A 23,804-nucleotide genomic window follows, 5' to 3' on the forward strand; every position below is an offset into this window, starting at 1 on the left:
TTATAGAAGACCCCCCTCTTCCTATTCGAAAAAAAAATTTAAAATCGTTATAGAAGACCCCCCTCTTCCTATTCAAAAAAAAATTTAAAATCATTATAGAAGACCCTCCTCTTCGAATTCATATTCAATTCATATACAATTAATTGTTGAAAAAAAGTAAAATAATTGAAATTGTAAAAAAAATGTTGAATTTATGAAAAATTGTGAAATTGATGAAATTGTGTTAAATAATTGAAATTGAAAACTGTATTTTCATATATTTTTTTTTTAATTCGTTATATAAAATAAACCAGGTTGAGTTGAATTATTTTACTATTATTTTTATTTAATTGTTTAGGAAATATGATTATACTACTACAGCAGTACAGAGATGTACGTAGTTGTAAATAACCATGTAGTGGGACAGTGCTGTCACAGGAGAAATCATATTACCACAGATTAAATAAAACAAAAAAATATTAAATAAATAATATTTTTTATATTTTATTTAATCAGTGATATTACTATATCAGTAGCGATTTAGTGCGTTTTTTAAAGTAGTTTTTTCCCCTCCGAAAATTTCAACTGTCCACTAATGTGTTAAATACCATAATCGAAATTAATAAAACTAATTTACTAATAAATACTAATAAATTACTAATAAATTTACTAATATTAATACCTATTAGTGGATAAATTTGTGTATTTTCAGCTGAGTAAACTAAAGTTTTTAAATGTAACCAAGAATTATAAATTTAATAAATTAAATTACTACATATTATAATATTCTGGAAAATTACATGTTTCCAATTTCAAATGGACTACTAGATTTAGTTAGCTATTTATAATTTATTTATTTTTAATTTGAAGTTTTTATAAAACATTGCATTTCACCCAAGATGGGCTGTAACTAGTTAAAAAGTTAATAGTTACTTTTTTTGATAACTTTTAACTTCACTAGTTAAAAAAAAGAAAAAAGAATGTTAATAACAAATACAACTGTTCATATGATTATGATGTACTAAGAATATGTGTAAATATTAGCAAATACCAATAAATTAATTTTGAACAGGATTTTTATAAATAATTAATTTAAATAACCAACAATAACTACAGTTTAAAAATGTAAATATTTTTAACAGATTAAATATAATTGGCATCACAAAGTTACTTACCTGATTGTTCAAATTTTGAAAATTTTCCATCACGTTCTGTAGGTTTAAAAAATGTTGAAATATAACTTGAAACAGTTCTATTAACAGACTTAATTTTTTTTTACAAGATTCCTTAAGTCGAATCCAGTTGGTATTGTTCATAAAATCACGATTTTTTCCACAGGTGGGACACAGTGGATTCATCTTTCAATAGAATGCAATTTAAATTAAATTGATTAAATTAAACGGATGTGTTAAATAAATAACGTAATACGTAAATAAAATAATAAATATAAAAATGAATCCAAGTTAGGAAAATAATCAACCCACAATATATAATACCATATTCCATCTCACCCTCACTTCTTATTTTATCTGTAATTTTTACATTTCTATTTTTGCGTTATTACAATAGTTATAAACAACGTAAAAATAAAATATTTTCGAACTTTATATTTAGTTATATTCATCATAAACAAAAGCATTACCACTGCCGTATATGGGTACCACCAAACACCCAAAATATGTGTTGTAGCCTAAACGCAGGAACAATAAAGTTCGACGCCACTGATGCTGGCCGAAAAAACATTCGAAACAAACACATAACGTAGATACGGATGTATCGATTAGGTAATCGAAATAACCAATTCGAAAAACGCATTTCGGCTTATAAGCAAGTTTTGAAGAGCAGGATTCAACATAACCGGAAACGAATTTAATTCGAACGTATTCGAATCCGGTGATTAACGTTGCAAAAAAGCTTGTGAAAAAATCGTTGCGAACAAACCGGGGACATTCGCTCACGAACGTATCGAAACGTCGAGACGACCGAGATTACGTGCCGTCGATCGTCGACCCTCGTGGTTTCCTCTGGTTTGAACGGGACAGCTATTTTCGGTTGGCGCTGTTAGGTTCGAACGCCCTATAGTCGATTCACGTTGGGCCATATCCAGTGATCGGATAAAAGGCCGTCAACAGCAGACCGGCGACCGCCTTGGATCGTGACAGCGTAGCGTGCCGTTTTGGACCTGTAGTATATGTTACGCGCATCTGTCGTCGGTGGCGGAAGTCTGGCCGGCCAGGTGTGAACGACCGTACCCACTCAGGACCTCTAAAAATCTTAACATTCGGGCCTCGGAAGCTATATTCGTTGTCATAACACGAGTCGCTCGTTCGTTGGTCCGTAAAACTTATACTCATTCGGGACTTATATCTTAAGGAGTGAATCCACAGGAAACTAATTGATAAGTAACAAACTTAGGAGACAAAAAAAAAACAACAGACAACCGTATATTATAGCGTAATTTTTTTTTTTTAGCTTCGGTTAGACTGATTTTTAAGAATGAATAAAATGAATAAAAGCAAACAAACAAAAAAGTAAATCATTGTTGATTAGTTCATTAGTTTATTACAGTTCACCACTTGCACTTAATTTTAATATCGTATGTATTCACACATATAACGTTGTAATTGAAGGAAAAATATTCCTTAAATTGAGTATAGACAAATTATTATTTCAATTCAATCAATGAATAATATACAGTGGAACCTCGATAACTCCAATCGGTTGGGGGCGAAAAAAAAATTCGAGTTATCGAAAATTCGACTTATGGAAAACCTCGATAACTCGAATCTGCCAAAAAATTCGAGTTATCGAAAATATTTTTTATTTAAAAACACAAAGACTTTAATTTTATAATTTTATTTATTTATGTATTTACTAATAAATTAATAATGTATGTACTATATAGGTATGTATATTGTATTAAAATGTTAAAAAAGTATAATGTAATAAATAAAGTAGAATAAAAGAATAAAAAGATAGTTAAAGACTTTGAACTGCGTTATTCCATCTTGTCTTGACAAAATAAACTGAACATTAGCTGTGTCAGCATTATATAAAATATCGACGTATACATTTCGTATTTCAATTGACGTATAATTTTACCAGTAATAAATACACTAATAAAGTAGATAAACGTAACTTATCGGAGATATAGACATTATATTGTATTATAGACATATTACATATATCGTTGAATTTATAACTGTACTTTTTAAGTAGTATAGGTAATGATAATATTGATGATACTAATCGGTTTTCGATTACGATTATCGTTATTTATAATAATACATACATACATATGTACTTGGTTATTTGACCTTCGAGTTATAAGCTAAAATTCAACTAAAATTACTTCGACTTATCGAAAAATTCGAGTTAGCGAAATTCGAATTATAGAGAAAATTTATCACATATATCATATGTCGGAAGCCAGTGGCTAAGGCATTCTTTCGAGATATCGAAAATTCGACTTATAGAGGTTCGAGTTATCAAGGTTCCACTGTATTTCAATAAAATTTATATATTTCATCCAGTTTTAAAAATTAATTTGGTTAGTTAAAATTTAAAAAGTTAAATTAATTTTTAAAATTTAATATATTAATATTAATATTAATGCTATTGATTTAATATACAGTTTTATTTTTAGTCGTCATAATTAATTGTCTTATAGATCTAATAGATAGATTTTTAAAAATTCTTATACTTAAAATACTAATGAGCAAAACTTACTCATTATAAGACTCAACTAATTTATAAGATCTAATTGTAGAGTTACTTTAATAGAGTACAACAAACCCTTACATATCGATATCCTCTACGAAGAAGGGCGTAACTCAATTTTTTCATTTTTCGGTTTATTGCATAATCTGATAGCCGTCTTTTTTCTTCATCTCCGACGAAAACGGCATTTAACTTATTTAACGTATCAGCGAAAAAGATTCTAACTTTACTTACATCTATTTTTAAATATAAATTTATGTCGAATAAAGACGTAACTCTGGAAATAATAAAATTCTAATATAGTATTGTTACTATGATTGTTCTAAAATTAGAAATATTAAAACAATAAAGATAATACAGTTATAGAATAATAATAATTAATATGATATATTGATATTATATTATATTTATATTCATATTATTATTCATATTGGTATACAGTAATGTTATAATTTAAATATTTTTTTTTTGTTAATATTTACAGCGAAAGGACTGATAATATTATTATGGCATTGATTTTTGTAATTAATGATTTCTTGGTATATAATTAAAGAAGGAAAACTTAAGTTTCCTAATGAAAGTTTATATTATATTTTTATACTCGGTTATATTTGCATATTATTCAATTTTATCCTCAAATAATGATATGGTTGGCTTCATGTCTTCATCAAAATAGTTCTTTCCTAAAAATCATCGACTTATTATTAAATTGAGATACGTCTTCATGAAAATTATACATTTCCCACGAAAAAAGACTTAACTTGAGTTACGTATTCATAGTCTCAAAAAAAGACGTAACTCAAAGACTTAGGTCAACAAAAGGTAATTAAACAAAAACAATATATTTCCAGAAAGCTACAAAAGAAATAAAAACTAACTAGAAAAAAAAAATTAAAAACAATCACCATGGGAACAAGAATTTAATTCCGAAAACAAATAAACGCTGTCCTGAAGAATTAAAAAATTGAGTTACGCCCTTTTTCGTAGGGGGTGTCGATATTTTACATTCATATTCTTTATTAATATTTTACATTCTTAAAACTATAAAAATGTTAGATGTTTCGTAAATGAACGTAAAAAATGCATTGCTTCTTTTCAATTACTAAATCCAGTTTATAGAAATATATTAATTATTTATTTATTATTACATAGAAGTAAAGTTAATAAAGTTAATGAGTCTGAAGAAAAAAAGAAGAGTGTAAATAATGTTATGTTAAACGATCCAGCTCAAGTCCAATTAAATGAAGAAAAAGGAAAACGTGATGCATCTAAAGTATCCATAAAGCCTATACAACTCATTCAGAAGTATTTTATAATAATTTAATAAGTTTATAATTTATGAATTATTAATTTTTTATTTACTGATCGATTAAATATTTTATTTTAAATTTTAATCTTGTTACGTGCCACCGGCTCGATTTCAAGTAGTACAGTTGACGATGAATTTAAATTTAATTAATCAAACATAAGACTTTAACTTAAACGTTTATTTCAATATTTAAAGTGTTTAACAAATTATAACATAGAATGACGTGAAGTTGCTTGCAGTTCCGTGACTAGAACTCATCTGAATTGTGATCATTTCGATCCCTCTTTTATATTGATCGATTGACGTCATAGAGATACTGCTCCCATTGTTTTGGCGATTTTCAGAAATAGGTTTATGATTTCATGGTTCCGTGGACCGTTTCCCTCGCTGTTAAGTGCTTAATCACCCTCGTTATTCGTAATTAGTACATTTGTAATACCCAGTATTCCTGATTATTTTTATTACCTTTCGTCATTCATACATTTTTATTACATAATGTTTCTAGTTATAGATTATTTACTTTATACCAGCATTTAGATTATAAAAGAATATAATATTACATTATCGTTCCCCACATTTTAAATATATGGGTAATAAACTATTACGTGAATATAAGCACAATTTACTATATGATATATGGAAGCCCATAATAATCTAATCTTCGTTAACAGATATTGAAAAAAATTAAAAAATAAATTGCACAATTAGAAGAAAATTGATTTCTATGGGCGTAGCTAAGATTTGAATTAGGGGGTGAGGGGCAAAAACATAAAGCGATTGGTGTTAAACTCGTAATTCAAATAATCTACAGATATACCATTGGATAACACATAAAACATCAAAACGATTATACGTGTAGATAACACTCGGTCCCGCTACACTATTTTTAGACTTATATCTTGGTTAATTTTTAATTTTAATGTAAAACTTACACGTTTGGTATAAACAAATAGAATTCAGTTTGGGGTGCGGTGGGGGGGGCAAGTGCACCTCTGCCCCACCTTCGCTACGACTATGTTGATTTCATTTGATGTATTATAAAATGTATTAACTCTATAATTTTTTATTATTTAGAAGGAAGACTGGAAGCCAATTATTAAAAAAAAAGACTGGAAGCCAATTATTAAATTCAATTAAAGAAGCCAATAAATCAAAACAAAAAGATCAGGAACGACAAAGTGAAATTAACCGAAAACAAGAAAAAAAGACATTAAAGGCACAAAAGAGTGAAGAATTGAAGATTCAAGAACACCAGGTAATATTAAATACATTTACAACACTACCCGAAACGGTCTATTTTCGCCAGTGATGAGCGTCACGTACATACCATGACTATCGCCGACTATCATCGTGTTGTGCGTCGTACGGGCTTCTTCCGCGCTTTAGTGTTCCGTATTCGGTAGTTTTATCCTTTGCAATACTTATGCTCAATCACCCCGAGGTAAGGGATACTTATCAAAATTCGTAGTCGTACCATTCGAAAGTGTCCGCGAATGCCCGAAAAAAAGTCCTCAAATAAAAAAAACCCGAAAAAAAAATTACAATAGTATAACAATAATATAGCTATAAGTGTAATTCTTGAAATATTATTTGTACATAAAAAATACTTTATAAAAGAATCCATCCAAAAACGATGACTTTTCAAAAATGTATAAAATAAAATGTAAAAAAAATCAAATATAAGCATTTTTTTTTAGTTTAATTATTTGAGTTAAATAAATCAACATAAACCCGATTAACATTAATTTCAGCTTCGTGAGGAACGTTTAAAACCCACCTGTGCCATGTTATTAACATTATCCCATAAAAAATATGAACACGACCAAATGTGTCGTGACGAATTGAACTGGAAACATACAATAGAGTGTAACGGTACTCCTAATCCTAGAGTGTTGCAAGAACTTAATACATATATATATTTCAAGAAACAATTAAACCATGCTAATGAGAATTGGAACTTCTACGAGGACAATTGCTTAGATATATTTAACATTATAAATGCGGTGGATGACATCGTGGATTTACCATTGAATTTTAGTAAGATACCTCTTATATAACTATTAAAAGATAAAAACGAAAAATTTTTACCAAATTAAATCTTCTGTTCAGTATCGGTTTATCAGTGCACACGAACGGTCGTGTGTCACAATTGTCGAGTTAACACACTGTTAGTTCTTTTTTTCTTTTTTTTTTTTTTGCCATGGTATAGTGCTTTCAGGGGATTCGATACCGTTCGTTTTTTTGACGAAAACATGCCTAACTTTTGTCCATTGTAGCGATAAAACTACTTATGCGATAAAAAATCTGAAAACATATTTAAATACGTTATGAAGTTTACTTGAGATCGGTCAGAGCATTTTTTTAAATTTTGACTTTTATATTCCACTTGAGTATGATTTTAAAAATAAACATTTTAGAATTATTAAACAGTGAATATATTGTATCTGAGAAAAAAAATCCAAAAAGTGGGATGACCCATCTCAAGAAAACTTCATAGCCAATTCAAATCTGCTTTCAGATTTCCTATCGCATTAGTAGTTTAATCGGTATGATGGACAAAAAGTACATGCTTTTTACCAAAAAACAATCGCCGTTCGTGACCGGTGCCGCGCGCGATTACAGATTGGTTACATGCTCGTGCACGTGCGTGAGCGAGCTTCCCCCCTCCTCGATAGAAACTACACCGGTGCGATTACAATGCATCGTTATCGGTGATCGTGGCTTTTCGTAAAAGGTTATACGTACGGTACACTGGTGCCCAATTATAATTTATAATATCCACTATACTACTAAAGTACGTAACATAATAATAAATTAGTAATGTTACAGATATCTATTATTTTTATTTTATAAGTCAACTAGATATTTTAAAGATTTATAATATTGTATATTTAGTTTACAATGTAGCAATTCAGTCTATAAAAAAATAAAAGAAAGTCCCCACAAGATAAATAAGAACTGGTATAATAATAGCTATCCTTATCATGGACGGTTTGCAATTTAATAATATATGGTTATTTTTCTGTTCAGTGAGCTTTGAGCTAATGTGCGATTAAATTTTACAAATATTTAAAACTTAATAATAATAATAATAATAATAATAATAATAATAATATGATAATATAATAATGATAAAAAACTAAAACTTAAAGATAATAATAATAATAATTATTATTATGATAATAATTTCTGAAGAAAAATTCAGCCACAGTTACAGCAATTTCGTATAGATTGTTTACTTCTGGAACTTATTGATACTCGGTTTGACCAAGGACTTCCAATAAGAACTGGGCTACCAATAAACATTTAACCAGGCGCTTACTGGTGTTATTTTTAATCGTTAAATTGTTTGGATTTGTGTACAAATCATCACTAATTATAATTTATAAGTACCCAGTTGGCCAGTTATTATTTTCGTTACTATTGGTTACTATATTCGTTATTTATAGGTAAGTGGTACAGTATTACTCATTACCGCGTGATTTTATATAAAAATAATAAAATCATGATTAAAAATGGTGGTGGGGGTAAATAGGTGAAAAGTATATATTCTCATAACTACCAAAAATACAAAAAAAATATCATTGAAATCAGTCGAGCCGTAATCTGAAATTATTATTTGTGTTCGAGTAAACGGAATTTGTAGTCGTTATCGCTGGACCCCGCCAGATCCCACTACACCATCACTAACACTAATGATCATTTACTAGACACACACATGCACAGCTCGCACTAATATTATTGCCTATATTGCCTGTATGCAATCCCCTTAACGTGAGTTATCCTGCCACGCATTAAGTCTCTTTTATCATGGTTTCGGCCTCCGGCGGAAATGGCCCCAGGCGGGCCCCTAGAGTAAAATCGTCGTCGAGCACTTCTAGCTGTACTGTCGTTTCATACAAAAGCAATAATAGATATAAGTCAAAGTCTATTTCAGTCACCAGCCCGATTTCTCCGACCTTGGAAGCAAACACGGCTAATCAATCTTCGCTTATCATCAACAAGTCTATGCATTCTCCACCACCCAACGATGTAATAATTTCGTCTATCTCTGGAGTCAACGCCGATAATTATGTCTCACAGTCCACCGCCACACATTTCGAACCAAACACGGTAAATTCTCACACCAACGATAATTCCATGTCTTCTTTTATTATCACCGATCCGAATACCGATTATTACGATAATAATCATGGTCCGTTCAAATGAATTGTTCAATACGCAGATAAGGCATTAAATATCGGCAATCTGCACCCGTTGCAGTTTGACAAGCTTATCTACAATCAAGTTGAAGGTATAGTATCCATCCAATCAGCCGGCGCGTCATGCGTCATGCTTTTTCGTCCGCCGCCTCGGCAAACAAGTTTATAAATTCATCCATTTTAACCGAATTCAATTGGTCAGCTACGATTCCATCATCTTTAATCTACTCATTCGGTGTTATCCGGATCGAGCAGTCTTTCACGGAAAAAAATTTCTGGGATGGTGTTGTCTCGCCCATCTGCCTTGTCGGCTTTAAAAGAATCTCCTCTACTAGAGACAGTATTAAGACCCCGTCCAGATTAGTCGAGTTAAAGTTCAATTCCACTTTACTACCGAATTCTGTTTCTATTTATAATACGAATTTCAAATTTTAACCCAGCATTTGTTCTCCTACGCAGTGTAAGAAGTGTTTTAATCTCACACAAATGTTTTATCTTGGTAAACCTCGGTGTGAGTTTTGCTCTTCTATGGATCATTTTGCGGTAGATTGTCCCGTTCACCTTGAGCTCAACGCAACCGCTACGTGCGCCAACTATCAAGGATTCCATCTTCCCTCCGATCGGTCGTATCTAGAATGGGCTCATCAGAAAGATCTCAAAAAGTTAATGGTCATAAACAAAATTACTTTCAATGAAGATGTTAGTTTTAAGGACAATAATGTATGTACTCCGGTCTTCTCTTTTGCATCCTTCACTTCTCGTCCTATTCCAAATTTTCCTTAAGATACTTCTAATAATTCATCAAATCCTACTCCAAGCTCAAAAGTTTCCTTTCAGTCAAATACAGATTTTCCTCAATTAGGTTCCTACCCTAAAAATAGGAAATCAAGATCTCCAAATAAATATTTTTAATCAGAATACTTCCTTTCCCCGTCCAGCCTCTCTTAATATCTCAAACTCTCACAGGTCACCAAACGGTATCTTTTTCAATTATGTTACGCCTCCTATAGCTTCACCTCAGCTTTCCTCTAATAATTTAGCATGGGTTTCGAATTTTGCTTTCCAACTGTCCCAAATCATATCCTTTTCCAGTAATTTAGATGATAAATTGCCATTATTTAATGTAATTGAGTCAACACTTCTTAAATTTCTGTCCATCCCTACTGTAACAGATGATGCCAATGAATTCTACTAATTCCTTTCCTATTTCAACGTCAGCGCACCTTCAGTTTCTTCAATGGAATTTCAGAAGTATCAAATCCCGTTTCTTAGATCTCATCAGTCTGATCACTATTAGAAACGTAGCTTCTACCAAACACTGGTTTCAAGTAAATAATTATCATCTTTTTCACTCCGACCGCCAAGATAGTTATGGTTAGAGCGTGGATTTGTATGAACTTAAAAGTATCGAAATATGCCATATAATATGCAGTAAAAATCATGAAAATATGCAAAAAATACGCAAGAATTTCTTATTTATTTAAAATTTATAAATCAACTTATAAAAATTAATTACTTAAATAATTAATATAAAAAAATATAAAGAATTTTCTGAAACCTATCCCCAACATTTGCTATTTCTTGTCGCCTAGTCTGTCTTCATGTCCTACAATTTCCCTGGTTTCATAATATCCCTATTTCCCGTAAAGTTATCATCTCCTTTTCTCGCCTCCGGTACAGCCACAACCACCTCTTAGCCCACTCATTTCATTTATCTCTTAATGATTCTCTCATCTGTACTCGGCACAATGATCCTGCTATATTCAATGCTTCCCATCTCCTCTTTAACTGTCCAGACCTTCTCACTAAACGCCAGCTTCTCTCCAATATTTGTTCTTCCTTTAATATTCCATTTACCCTCCCACATATTTACCAATTTCCTAATGCATTCCTTATTACTTCCATTGTTAACTTTTTCCTTTCAGAAGGGTTTTTTTACTTTAATTATATTTATTATTTAATTTTGCTTTCCTATTTGTTTATGTAGTCAAATTGTATTGTTATTATAATCGCTGAGACAAATATTTTAATGCACCACTTAATTAAAAAAAAATAATAATAATAAAAAAAAAATCTTCTGTTATAATATATTTATTAAAGTACTATATTATAATGCGTATATTGGTGCTAGTTTGTTGATTCGCTGTGCTTAGATTTTAACTTCAGTATGACATAATGTTTTTAGCTCGAATATATTTCTATTGTTTAGTGCTTTATCTAGGTTTACAAACAATTTTCAATACTTACAAACACTAATAACACTTATTTCACATTTTTAATTGTAGATCAATTTAAACTTCAGTGTTTTCGAGAATCAAAAGACAATTTGGGAAGACTATTGATAGAAATCGTGTATGAAGTATGTTATTATCTGCTGAGTGATTATGATCGCAGAATGGATCCAATAGATTTAGAAACGGTCGCTTATCAAAAGTCTTGTGAAGCATTTTCTGTTGGTCTGCATGTTGTATGCCATAGGCCTAGATTACGAACAGATAATAGATCACCTCCAAAATGTAATTTCCCAGAATGTCTGGTCATGGTGGATGTACCACCACAACTTTCACAACAGTATATGGCAATAATGGTTCTGTGGTTACGCTGGGATCCTTTTAGAGACAGAATAGTTAAGTTTGATGTATCAAATTCACTTGAGTCAGATATTAGAGATCTGTGGCAGTACTCTGAGGATATGTGGGAAGAGCGCAACCAGATATTAAAGACACTTAACGAAAAAAAGGAACAAATGAAAAAAAAAATCATGGAACATTAATATGGAAGAAAAATTAAAATTGTTTACTGCAGTTGACCCGAGCAATTACCCAGACGATTTAAAAGCATACATTGATGAACTGAGAGAGAATGAAACAGAAATTATTATAGAAAACATACTAGAATATGAAGCAGTACAAGAAATGGATGAACGCCAAGATGAGGTCGAGATAAAAGATGAACCTCAAATTCCAGAAGAAGTAAAAGCAACTAAATCAACAACACACATAGATTTCGAAAAATCTCCTAGTCAAGAAATGGAAAAAAATCCTATTTTATTAAAATATCCAGAAAAACCAAATGAACTCAATCCCAGAAGGTATATATAATATTAATATTTAAAAGGAATCCTTTACTTTCCCTAAATAATGCGTTTTTATACGTACATTTACGCTACTAAGCTAAAGAATAAATAAATAATTGTTGAATAACATTTACAATGCTTTTATACCTAGTAAGGAATATCCACACAAAGATGTCTAAATATTTTTATTTCAATTAAACACTAACTAATGCTTAAATAGTTATCGAAGAATAGGATGAATAAATATTATACTTAAATTCAGGGTGGTTCGTAAGTTCTGATGGTGGAGGTGTGACTTTAAATATAATAGGTTTAACATATTAAAAATAAAATAATACAAAATACACATACTCGTATTACTTTTAAGCTTAATATTTTATTTGTCAAAGTATCTTAATCATAGTTTACATATGAGTATATAATAGTATATACTATTATATAATTACAAAATAACTAATTTATAAAATTATTTTATGAATAAAATCCATACGCCTGTTTTTCGCTGATAAAAATGGTCCTACTAGTGTCAAGTCGCAGGCCGCAGTAAAAAATAAAAATAAAATTTATAATGTCACAAACGACGCAGCTGGTCGTCCAAAACACGTATATAAGGATCGCAGTTGACCCGCACGCACATGATTGCTGCACCATTGCGTATAAATTATAATATACGTGTTCAGAATAGTTCCGACAACACTGCTAGTCGTCCCAAAACTGCTGTGTTCATGTTTACCAGTGGCGTATTTAGGAATTTGTCATGGGGAGGGTTCAGACAATTTTCAGAATACAGAGCCGTGGATGGGTTTGCCCCCACTCCCCCCAACATTACACTGAAATAGAAATTCAATTTATGACAATGAATAAACATAAATCCATTTTTACATTAATTAATATATTATTATTATTTATAATTATTTTTGTATTTTAATTTCAACATAAGCATTATCATTTTCCACTATTGGTAAATAAAACTCAACCAAATTCTCAAACGATATTTTTTCTACATCTGTAAATGTTGAACAAAATATACATTCAAACCCTATAAAAAATATAAAAAACATAGTATTTTATACAGATTCTTATATTAACCTAGATTAATCAATATATTTATTACCTTAAAAAATTTAATAATTTAAAAATCGAGTTGTAAGTTGGTCGATAAAATTGTCAATGAATGGCATAAACACTGTCACTATAATAATTTTCTATAGAGGATACTTGAAGATTCGCCTTATTTGTTTGTTTTTTTGCTGTGCATTTTTCGGTTATTTTTGTACCAATAATATTGGCTAAATTCTATCAAAATATTAAAAGTTAATTATACATATTATTTAATTACATATTAATTACATATTACATGTTACATGTTAATTACATATTCATACTCAAAATTGAATCACATCAAAACTCAAATCACATACTTTTATTTTCTCATATAAAACGTGAAATTCTTCTTCTGCATCCTGTCTCATTTCTTTTAAAGTACTAACTAATAATTCAATAGTACTTACTTAAAGTACCTATTTTTTAAATCTATCCATTCTCTCTGTTCTTTAAAGTTTTTCTACTAAACAGAATAGGTCAATTTTAAGTACTCTTTTATTGCTCCATGCATAACAATTTATGATAAAAGTTTTTTCCCGATTACGCAAAAAAATAACATTTTATGTGGTTACAACTTATATTTGCACAGAATATAATAATATATTATACATATTAAACATTTAGATACGCATTTATGGAACCAATGGGGGGTCTGGACCCCATGGACCCCCCCCCCTGCGTAAATACGCCACTGTTACACGCTTACGCACTAAATCAGGGGCCGGCAAGTAATTTATATTGGAGTCCAGAAGTTTAAAATGATAAATCAATGAGGTTCAGTGAAAAAAATCTATATTTTAAAAATAGCAGTATAAAAATAAAAATAATTATTTGGTTATTACAATTAATTTATATTAAAAATTACAATATTAGAAGTATGAAAATAAAAGTTGACAGGGTCCAGAATATTGCCTTCCGCGGTCCGCCAGTTGCCGACTCTTGCACTATACATACAGTTCTGATATCTGAGAAAACAAATTTTATGTTTACATATGACAAAATGTATATTATAATTATATTGTAATCCTTCGAAAAATGCAGTTAAATAAAAGTTATTATTTAAAAATGTATAAATATACAATTAATTTTCTTCTTTTCATTAATTTTATTAGGGGGTGCAAACCACGAGCTGGAACCCGATTAAGCACGAATCAACATTTTCGTATTCCGATTGAGCACGGTTGCAATCAAACAATAGGAACCAAAAAAGAACCCAAAAACTACACGATTGAGCACGAAAATGGGAGCATTTTTGCCGCTTTGTACCATAGAATATTATTCGGTGCACCGTATTACTGTGCATTCAAGATTTTTTTATAATTTACTGTCCTTTATAAATTACTGTCCTCAACTCATCTCAATCCACACTTGACCTAATATTTTAAAATATTGCAAATATTTCTGTTGAAAAGAGTCTTAACCATCTCGTTCCCTGTGATTCCTTTCACCCAGCTTTAGAGATTTCACTTTTAACCATTCCTCATATACACTTTGCAAATAACTCCCATATATTTTTCGACTTTCGCAAGTCTGACTATCCAAAAATAATTTCTTTCCTAAATTCTTTCAATTTTTCCTCAACTTTACTCAACCTTGATGCAAATTCAGCAGCTTATTGCCTGTATGATGCTTTACACTATTCTATACTCAACTTCGTTCCCGAAATTCGTTTTACTCCGTCAAATTTCCTCCCTGGTTCACAAAGGAATTAAAAACATTAGTGTTCGCTAAAAAACGAGCACATGGCACTTTCAAAGTTTCACACAATCAGCAGGACTATTCTGCATTCTCTAAATTACGTGCGTAATTTAAATACTTGTCTAAAAAATGTCACAATGATCATCTAACTCATACTGAGTCCCAAATTCTTAGCAACCCTAATTCTTTCTGGACATTTGTACGCAAGAGTCGTTCAAAATCTGGCCTACCAAATGTCATACATCTAGACGCTCAGCATTACTCAGGTAGGGAACAAATAGCTAACATATTCTCCACTTACTTCGCTTCCGTTTACAAGCCATCTAGTAGCTCTGCTTTACTTAGTTCCCCATTTCTTTACCACCCATTGCCTAATAACTGTCACTTTTCAGTTTCCGATATAGAAACTAAATTAAAAACCCTATCAAACACTACAAGTGCTGGTCCTGATGGAATTTCTGGTTCTCTCTTAGCTAATATCAATTATGTAATTTCAGTCTCCCTATGGATAATATTTAAGCGCTCACTTGATGACGGCATCTTCCCTGACATTAGGAAATTATCTTCTGTTACTCCTATCCACAAAACCGGAGATCAAGATGACATCCGTAATTACAGGCCTATATCTGTTTTAAGTCACCTTGCAAAGCTTTTTGAATACCTAGTTGTCCGTAGTATTCAATCTACAGTTAACTCTATTCTTATTGATGAGCAATATGGCTTTCGGCCTAATAGATCCTCTACTCTCAATAGTATCGTATTTAACAACTACACTTTACAGGCTCTTGAAAACCATGCTCAAGTAGATATCATTTTCACTGACATCTCCAAAGCTTTTGATCAAGTAGACCATTATATTCTCATTGACGTGCTTTACAAAGCAGGCTTCGGCGAACCGCTACTATCTTGGTTCAAATCCTACATAACTATGAGAAAGCAATGGGTAAAAAATTTAGATTGTCGTTCAAGTTTCATAAACGTTACTTCGGGGGTCCCTCAAGGTGGTTATCTTTCTCCTATTCTATTTGCTATTTTTATTAACGGCTTGAATACAGCTATTAAACACTGCCGTTTTTTGGCTTTTGCTGATGATGTTAAATTATTTTCACATGTCAACTCCATTGATGATTGTACACGCCTCCCGAGTGAATTAAATTGTTTATCAACCTGATTAGAGAACTATGGACTATACCTCAACATCAGAAAATGTCAGATTATGTCCTTTACTAGACACCAAGCTACTATTTTATTTGATTATTCTCTTAACAACCATTCCATAACACGAGTTTCTCTAAAGAAAGATTTGGGTATCCTTCTAATTTCCGACTTAGACTACCACTCCCACATTGAGCACGTAACCTGTAAATCTTTAAAGACTTTAGGTTTTATAAAACGCTTCTCTTCTAATTTTAATCTAACCTATTCTCTCAAAAATTTATACTGTGCGCTTGTAAGGCCGACAATAGAATATGGTTTCATTCTTTGGAATCCTTATACAACCTCAGACTCTTCCCTACTTGTGCGTGTTCAGCGTAAATTCCTTAATTTTGCATCCTTTGCTCTTAATATCCATCATGAACCTCATGATTATTCCCTAGTCTTGCTCCACTTACAACTTAGTAGTCTTTCCGATAGAAGAGTCTTAGCCAACATTAACTTCTTTAATAAAATTACGAATGGTACCATAAATGCTCCCAAGCTTCTCGCTGAGATAAACTTTCGTGTTCCAAGTAAATCTTCCAAGCTAATGGCCCCCTACTACGTTCCTCGTCACACCACTAACTATGGCCGAAACCACCCTATTCACCGAATGATGCGTTTAGCAAATGAGAACCTCTCTAGTCTTTAGGCCTTAATCTTTGTTTATATAATTTATTAATATGTTTGTCTGTTATCTTATTCCGTTTAACTGTACTTTGTGCTAGTCCCATAATGTAAAATAAAATAAAAATAAAAATAAAATAATTATTATGTAAATAAATTTTAGATATGAAACGATTATTTCATAATTTAAAATATTTACGGCTCAGGTTTCCTAAAAGAAATAACTATTCAATAAAAAACGACAAGACACATTTTTTTCGCATTTTTTATGTTGTTAGTGTATAGAGCTCGATGTGTTCATATTTTTATTACAAAATAAAATACATTTGAGTATAATTATTTATAATTAAAAATCTTTAATTGGATTTTAATCACATGTTATAATTACATTTTTTTTTTTGCTAAAAAATATACTCATACAATTGTCATGAAAAAGGTAAAAATTTAAATTTTTTTCCCTAAATACTTATTTTTAACTTTCAATAAGTATTTAAGTAGATTGTCAGCATTTTTAAATTCAGAGTACTCACGATAAGCCTTTATAGCAGTATTTTTAACGCACAATAAAGTCAAGGTGCACACAACAGTTTTCGAAATATCGCGCCATAATTTTATTGCATGACACTTGTGTGTTGTGCTCTATTCATTTTAATGTACTTTAACAAAACGCACAGTAAAATTACGACGTAGTAAAAATGTCGCACGGTAAAATAACACTAGTGTGTTGCCAGCTCAATAGTTAGTTTTCAATCTGACAACATTGTAGGCAATATTATTTTTTTTTACTAGGCTCAATCGGGTATCACCGAAACTACAAGCCGCCACTGCTTAAATTAATATGTATTGTACGGACATTTCTTTAACCATATACTGAATACACACTATTCAAAAGAAACAATATATAGATTAGCACTATTACAAAAAAGGATTCTTACTCTTTGAAAATTATTGATAAAATTATTATTATGGTTTTGATAAATTCAATTATTTATTCTATTTGAGGAATGTTTTTATTCAAAATTATTTGGCTTAAGTTTATATAAAAATACATTATTTTTAAGATAAAGTAAAATATAATAAAACAGATTACATTTATTTAACTTAGTATAAGTAGGTATACCTTAATGACTTAGTACACCTAACTAAGAAACAATTTAAAACTTATAAAGCTGTTAGAATGATCTATAAGCTGTATAGTACTTAAGAAAAAACATATAGTTATATTAAATTTTCATTTTTCTGGAGTACATACTACTAAACGTGAAATAAGTTATTGTTTATAGTACATTTGTTTAGATACTGGATTATTGGTGGAGTATTTAATGTAGAAATGTGGAAACTTCCTATGCAACCCGTTAAACTTAAAGATGGGTCAGTGTGTGTATTGATCCAAGGTCCTGCTGCACTACAACCAATCGATTATTATGAAAAATACGAGCCGTTACATTTTCCGTCCACATCGTTGGTAGACCAAAAAACGGATGTAAAGGAACAAAACCAAGAAGCTCTTGAAAGACTGACAATGGTACATATCAAGTTATCAGAAAATGTGCTCTGGTTCGAAAACCCTAAACCAGCCATGTGGAATGAAGAAAAAAAAGTTTGGACTACTGATTACATATATGACGTCAGGTAAATTGAAAATGACAGATTAATTTTTAATTTTTTCATTCACATATAACGTATCAAATATTACAAAACATATTAAGTTAACAACAATAAACTAAAAATGAAAACATTACGATATAATGTTAAATTGTCTATATTTTATGTTTTATTAGTAGTAATTTACTTTATACAGTGGCGTATTTAAGAATTTTTCATGAGAGGAAGTCCAGCAAATTTCTAAAAACATTTAAATGTAAGACTCCACTCCAATCTCTCCCCCAACATAACATTTAAAAATAAATTCAATTTATTACAATGCATTAATAAAAACCATTTTTATATTTATACTTATTTATTTTTAAACATATAAAACCATATTTATCAAACAAAATTCAATTTTCTAGGACTTAATGCCAATTCATAAATGATTACATCAACATCTAGATTTACGAGTATCTCCCGATGAACAGACATCATTGCTAATCCATTTAGTCTCGTATACATAATCATAAATTTAAAAATACAGTTATAACTTATATTTTTAATTCAACAAATGCATTATCATTTTTAAATGGTAGTCAATTAAATTCAACCAAATTATTAAATGATAACCTTTCTACATCTGTAAATGTAGAACTAAATTAAAAAAACATTATAAAATATACACAAAAATAATATTTATTACCGGTTTTTATTTTAACATAGATAAATTAAAAGTAATACCATCAAAAATTAATTTAAAATATAAAAATTGAGTTGTTAATTGGTTGATAAAATTGTCTATAGATTTTATAAAAACTGTTACTCTATAATAATCTTCTATTGAAGAAACTTGAGGATTCGCTCTAATTGTTTGTTTTTTTGCTGTGCGTTTTTTGGTTATTTATAATTTATTTATAATTTGCTCAATTCTATTAAAATATTAGATTTTGTTAATAACTAAATATTATTTATTTTAATTTTTCCTATTTAAAACGAAAATAATAAGGATAAATAAATAAAATAAATAATAGGAACCCTATAACCCCCCCCCCCCGCCGTAAATACACCACTAACTCTATATAGTTTCATAACACTTAAATACATATATAATTTCGAGTGTTTATTTAAATTCCATAACATAGTTGACTACAATAAATTTATAGAATTTTGTATTATTTGATTGTTATCCTACTTATCTATTAGGCGTTCGAGTGATCGTGCAGTCACATAACCTACACGCCTCTATTTTTAGTTTATACCAATCATATGCTCCAACCCACGGATCCACAATTAATTACCAAACAAACCTTTTTGAACCGCACGTAGTTTATATAAAAAATTTCACTAGTTTTACAAAAAAAAAAAAAACTGAGGTTATTGGTCAGGCATATAATATGTTAAGGGAAATCGGTAAAATTTTTCTCCAGATATTTTGTAAAATAAAAGTAATTTTAAGAGCAATCAGTACATATCCTACAAGGAGTTATCCGTTTCCGCCAAAATTGTACCTTTCCCTTTTCCGCCAATGCAATATCCCGCAAAATGAAAAAAGTTAGTCTAGTATTTGAATATGATTGGATGATTTTATCCATAGGCGCAATTTCGATAAAAAAAACTGAGGGTGCTTAAGCTCTATATTTATTGGGTATTTAATTTATATTAAAACTATAAGGATTTAATGAGCCAATTTTTAAATAAATACAAATAAAAGTTCCGGTGGGGTTCCGGTTTTAAAATTAATTTAAATTAGGGTTTCGGTGAACTCGACAAAATGTGAATTGACCTTTGTCGAGTAACATTGGTTTCATTTATATTTCATTATAGTGTTATACTCTAATAGTCAAATATCTGATGACAAAAATAAGTTTTTGATACATAAACACCAACATTATTTGAGGGTGCAAATTGTAAAATAGGGGGTGCTAATACCTCCTAAGCCACCCCCTATTTGCGCTTATAATTGTATCTATTAAAACTATTAATTATACAAATTAATTAATTAAAATCTAGAAATTGTTTTATCCCTTTTATGTATAATACACGTTTTTTTTTATGAATAAAAGAATATTGTAAATTGAACACAAAGTAAAAATAGTAAAAAAATTATAGAAAATTCGACAAATGTTAATTATTTTTCCGTCGTAAGATTTCTGTCCAATAATAAATTTACCACTGATTATCGTATTTTCTTAACGCCATCGATTATGTTGCTAATTTTGTTTATTTAATTAATACCATTAATATGACATTTATCAATGTAAAAAATGTATGAAATTTAAATAAAAAATAAATATTAAAATCTTGAATTTTTTTTTTTATATATATATATATATATATATATTAAGTTGATTTAAAATTTAAATATAATATTTCAATATTTAATTTAAATAGTAGACTAACTTATTTTATTTGACCGAAAAGTGAATCGATGGAAAAGAGAAAGGTATATTTTTGACGGAAACAGGCCATACCCCCAGAACGTCCACTAAGGTCGGCGGCTAGGCGGGTGAACAAAAACAAAATGTGCCCTGTAGATAAATGTTCATAAACATATATAGGTACATATACATAACCGATGCGTGTGGTATGCGCAGGTTCAACGAGGAGAAGCAGATGGTATCTTTCCGCACGGGTCGAATGGGTTTTTTCGGGCTGGCCGTCAACCGGTACTCGAACTTTCCGTTTCAGACGTGGGAGATACGGCCCGAGGACAGCAGCAGCCCGTACAGCGGCGTCATTCTGTCCGTGACTTCGGCCACGGTGCTGATTGAGTTCGCGGTACGCGGCGACCACGTTGCCATGGTGCAGCTGCAGAACGCGACCACAGCGGTGGTGCAGGAGTTGATCGGAGTGTACCACCGACCGGACAAGCTGGTGCGGTTGCTACGCCGCAGCGGCATTAACCTATTTCCCGAGCCGGACGCGTTGCACTACGTAGACGGGCGCCGGCCACCCAAGCACGCGGTTGCCGAGCGCCACACGTATCGATGCATGGCTGCCCTGAGCGGCACCCACCAGTTCACCGCATCCCAGAAGAACGTCCACGTGGCCACCGACCGGATCGTGATGCAGATGAAAGAAATACCGGTCGACGCTGCTGGTTTCGCCGCTACGGCGGACGATGGTGGTGTAGGAGTCCCGTTCCAGATGATCATGGTGACGCCGGAACGGGCCGTGCTGCTCAAGTGCAACGAGGTCGACCAAACGTTCTCGGAGGAACCGTTGAACACGGACGACGACACGCCGTTCGCACCCGACCTGTTCACGCTGGCCGCGGACACCGCAAGCACGGATCACGTGCGCGCCGCCTTGGCCGACGTCCGTGACTTCAAGACCGTACAGACATTGTACTACCTGTTGGACAAAATTAAACCCTTGAGTTACACTTGATCCAGTGAAAGTGGAGGTTCTAGAACCGCCAAATTTGTCCTACTTATTTCGTTCAATAAATTGCATATTTTCCAAATTTTTATTGCACATTTTACCATATATTATAAGTATGTTGTTTTTAAAGGTATGTATATGTGCATAATTGAGTACTTTTTAGTGCATTTAGTTCCCAGTATTGGTTGTAACACTGAATACCATGTCTCATTTTCGAATTTTATATTTAAAAAACCCGCTGGCACGTAGGGTTCCCAAGCGGTCACCCGTCCAAATAGTAACTATGCCCGACGTTGCTTAACTTCAGTGATCGGACGAGAACTGGTGTATTCAACATAATATGGTTTATTTCAAATTTAACTAAATAATATATCAAAATTTCCATTGTTTTGCTTCGAAAAACATCACCATATCAGTAATGACTTTATCAATGATATATTGAACAGCAGTGCTCAACTTGTTGGGGGACGGAATACCTCAACTAATTTTCAGATATTTTAGCGACCCTTGTTATTATTATTATTATTACGTTATAATTTTAACGCTTAACAAGTTTTAAGAACCTTCTTTTTTTTTTTTAGTAAACAGAGTCCCTCTTTTTAATTTTGTCAAATTAAGCACTGTTGAACAGACAATAAATAAAAATACCAAAACTAGTAGTAGGTTCCTAAAAAGAAAGTAATATGAATCCTTGTCGAATGCTGTGTTAATATTAACTTTCATCGTAGATAAAATTTGAAATCAATGGAATTTGGTTGTTGTATATGAAAATATTTTTTTTAGTATTCTCCATTGTGAAGTTATTTAGTCGAGTTATTTTTTCACTTTTTTTTTAGATGTAGCCGATTCACACACAGCGCGATTGCTGCCATGCGAGACTATCGGGTATGCGGTTTTTAAATTATCTACATAGTAGATAAATAATTACCTAAATAATTACTAAAAATGTTTTTAAAATTTATATTTTCATCCGAAAACGATTAAATTGTAGTGTGCCGGGTGATGAGTTGACACGGTTATACAACGTTAAGTTGTAAGATACAAATGTAGAAAATAATAAACGAACAAATATACGAATACTTGTTACGGTATTAAGAATAATTATTAACACTTCTAATTAAACCAATATAGATAAGATAAAAATTACAATGACAAATATAAGCAGAGCGTCTGTTAGCAGGATACGTCTGACGTTGGTGCTGCAGTTTTATATGTCAGTGGATGACCTCTTTTTGTTGCACTTTCTGTTCTGCTATGCATATTTAATTGATTATAATTATTTTTAATTTATTTACGGGGCCTGTCCGATAAGTTCTTAGCCTTACCGCAAGATAGCGCCATTATCGCAAAAAAAAATTACTATCGTGTAGAACAGGGGTTCTTAACCAGTGGTCCATGGACCCCTAGGGGGTCCGTAGATGGTTACCCGGGGATCCACAGACTGATTTGCGTTTTTTGTTTTTTTTTTTTTCAAAAAATACCCAAAATTCAATTTATGCAAGAGTAATTCAAATTATTAAATGAATCAAGATAGTCGGTTGAAGTAGAAATTATTTTATTTATTTTATACATTTTAAATTTCAACCGTAAACTATTTACATTTTCTTATCGATGTATAATATATTGGTACAATTTCTGAAAACGTGAATAAGATAATAATAACGTCTTGCTCGTGTTCCTCCTATCGATAGACAATTAACCAGTCATTATTTTATGTTTACCTAATACCAATTATGGAAACCCATCACTTATTAGTTGACTCGTAACCGACGTATTGAACGTTCTGCCGTTGAATCTTATTACGTGTTTCGAGTGTTCCGACTTTCACCACGTTATATTATTACATTTTGCCATCATACTATAATATTCACTTTAATTTTCACACTTCTTTATTTTATTTTTTTGAAATTTCAACAAT

The 23,804-nt window shown here is 31.2% G+C and overlaps 1 protein-coding gene across 1 annotated transcript; it reads left to right on the forward strand.

The window, feature by feature from the left end:
* Positions 1-4,748: 4,748 nt before the first annotated feature.
* Positions 4,749-21,892, forward strand: LOC112686529 (protein CASC1-like). Its single transcript, XM_025558870.1, is given in 8 exon segments — positions 4,749-4,762; positions 4,852-4,972; positions 6,177-6,263; positions 6,760-7,045; positions 11,496-11,971; positions 11,973-12,301; positions 18,209-18,544; positions 21,097-21,892. Coding segments are annotated over 8 exon segments (2,445 nt in total).
* The last annotated feature ends 1,912 nt before the right edge of the window (positions 21,893-23,804 follow it).

Source organism: Sipha flava, unplaced genomic scaffold (assembly GCF_003268045.1).
Source record: "Sipha flava isolate LNK unplaced genomic scaffold, YSA_version1 314_pilon_pilon, whole genome shotgun sequence".
Lineage (NCBI taxonomy): Eukaryota > Metazoa > Arthropoda > Insecta > Hemiptera > Aphididae > Sipha > Sipha flava.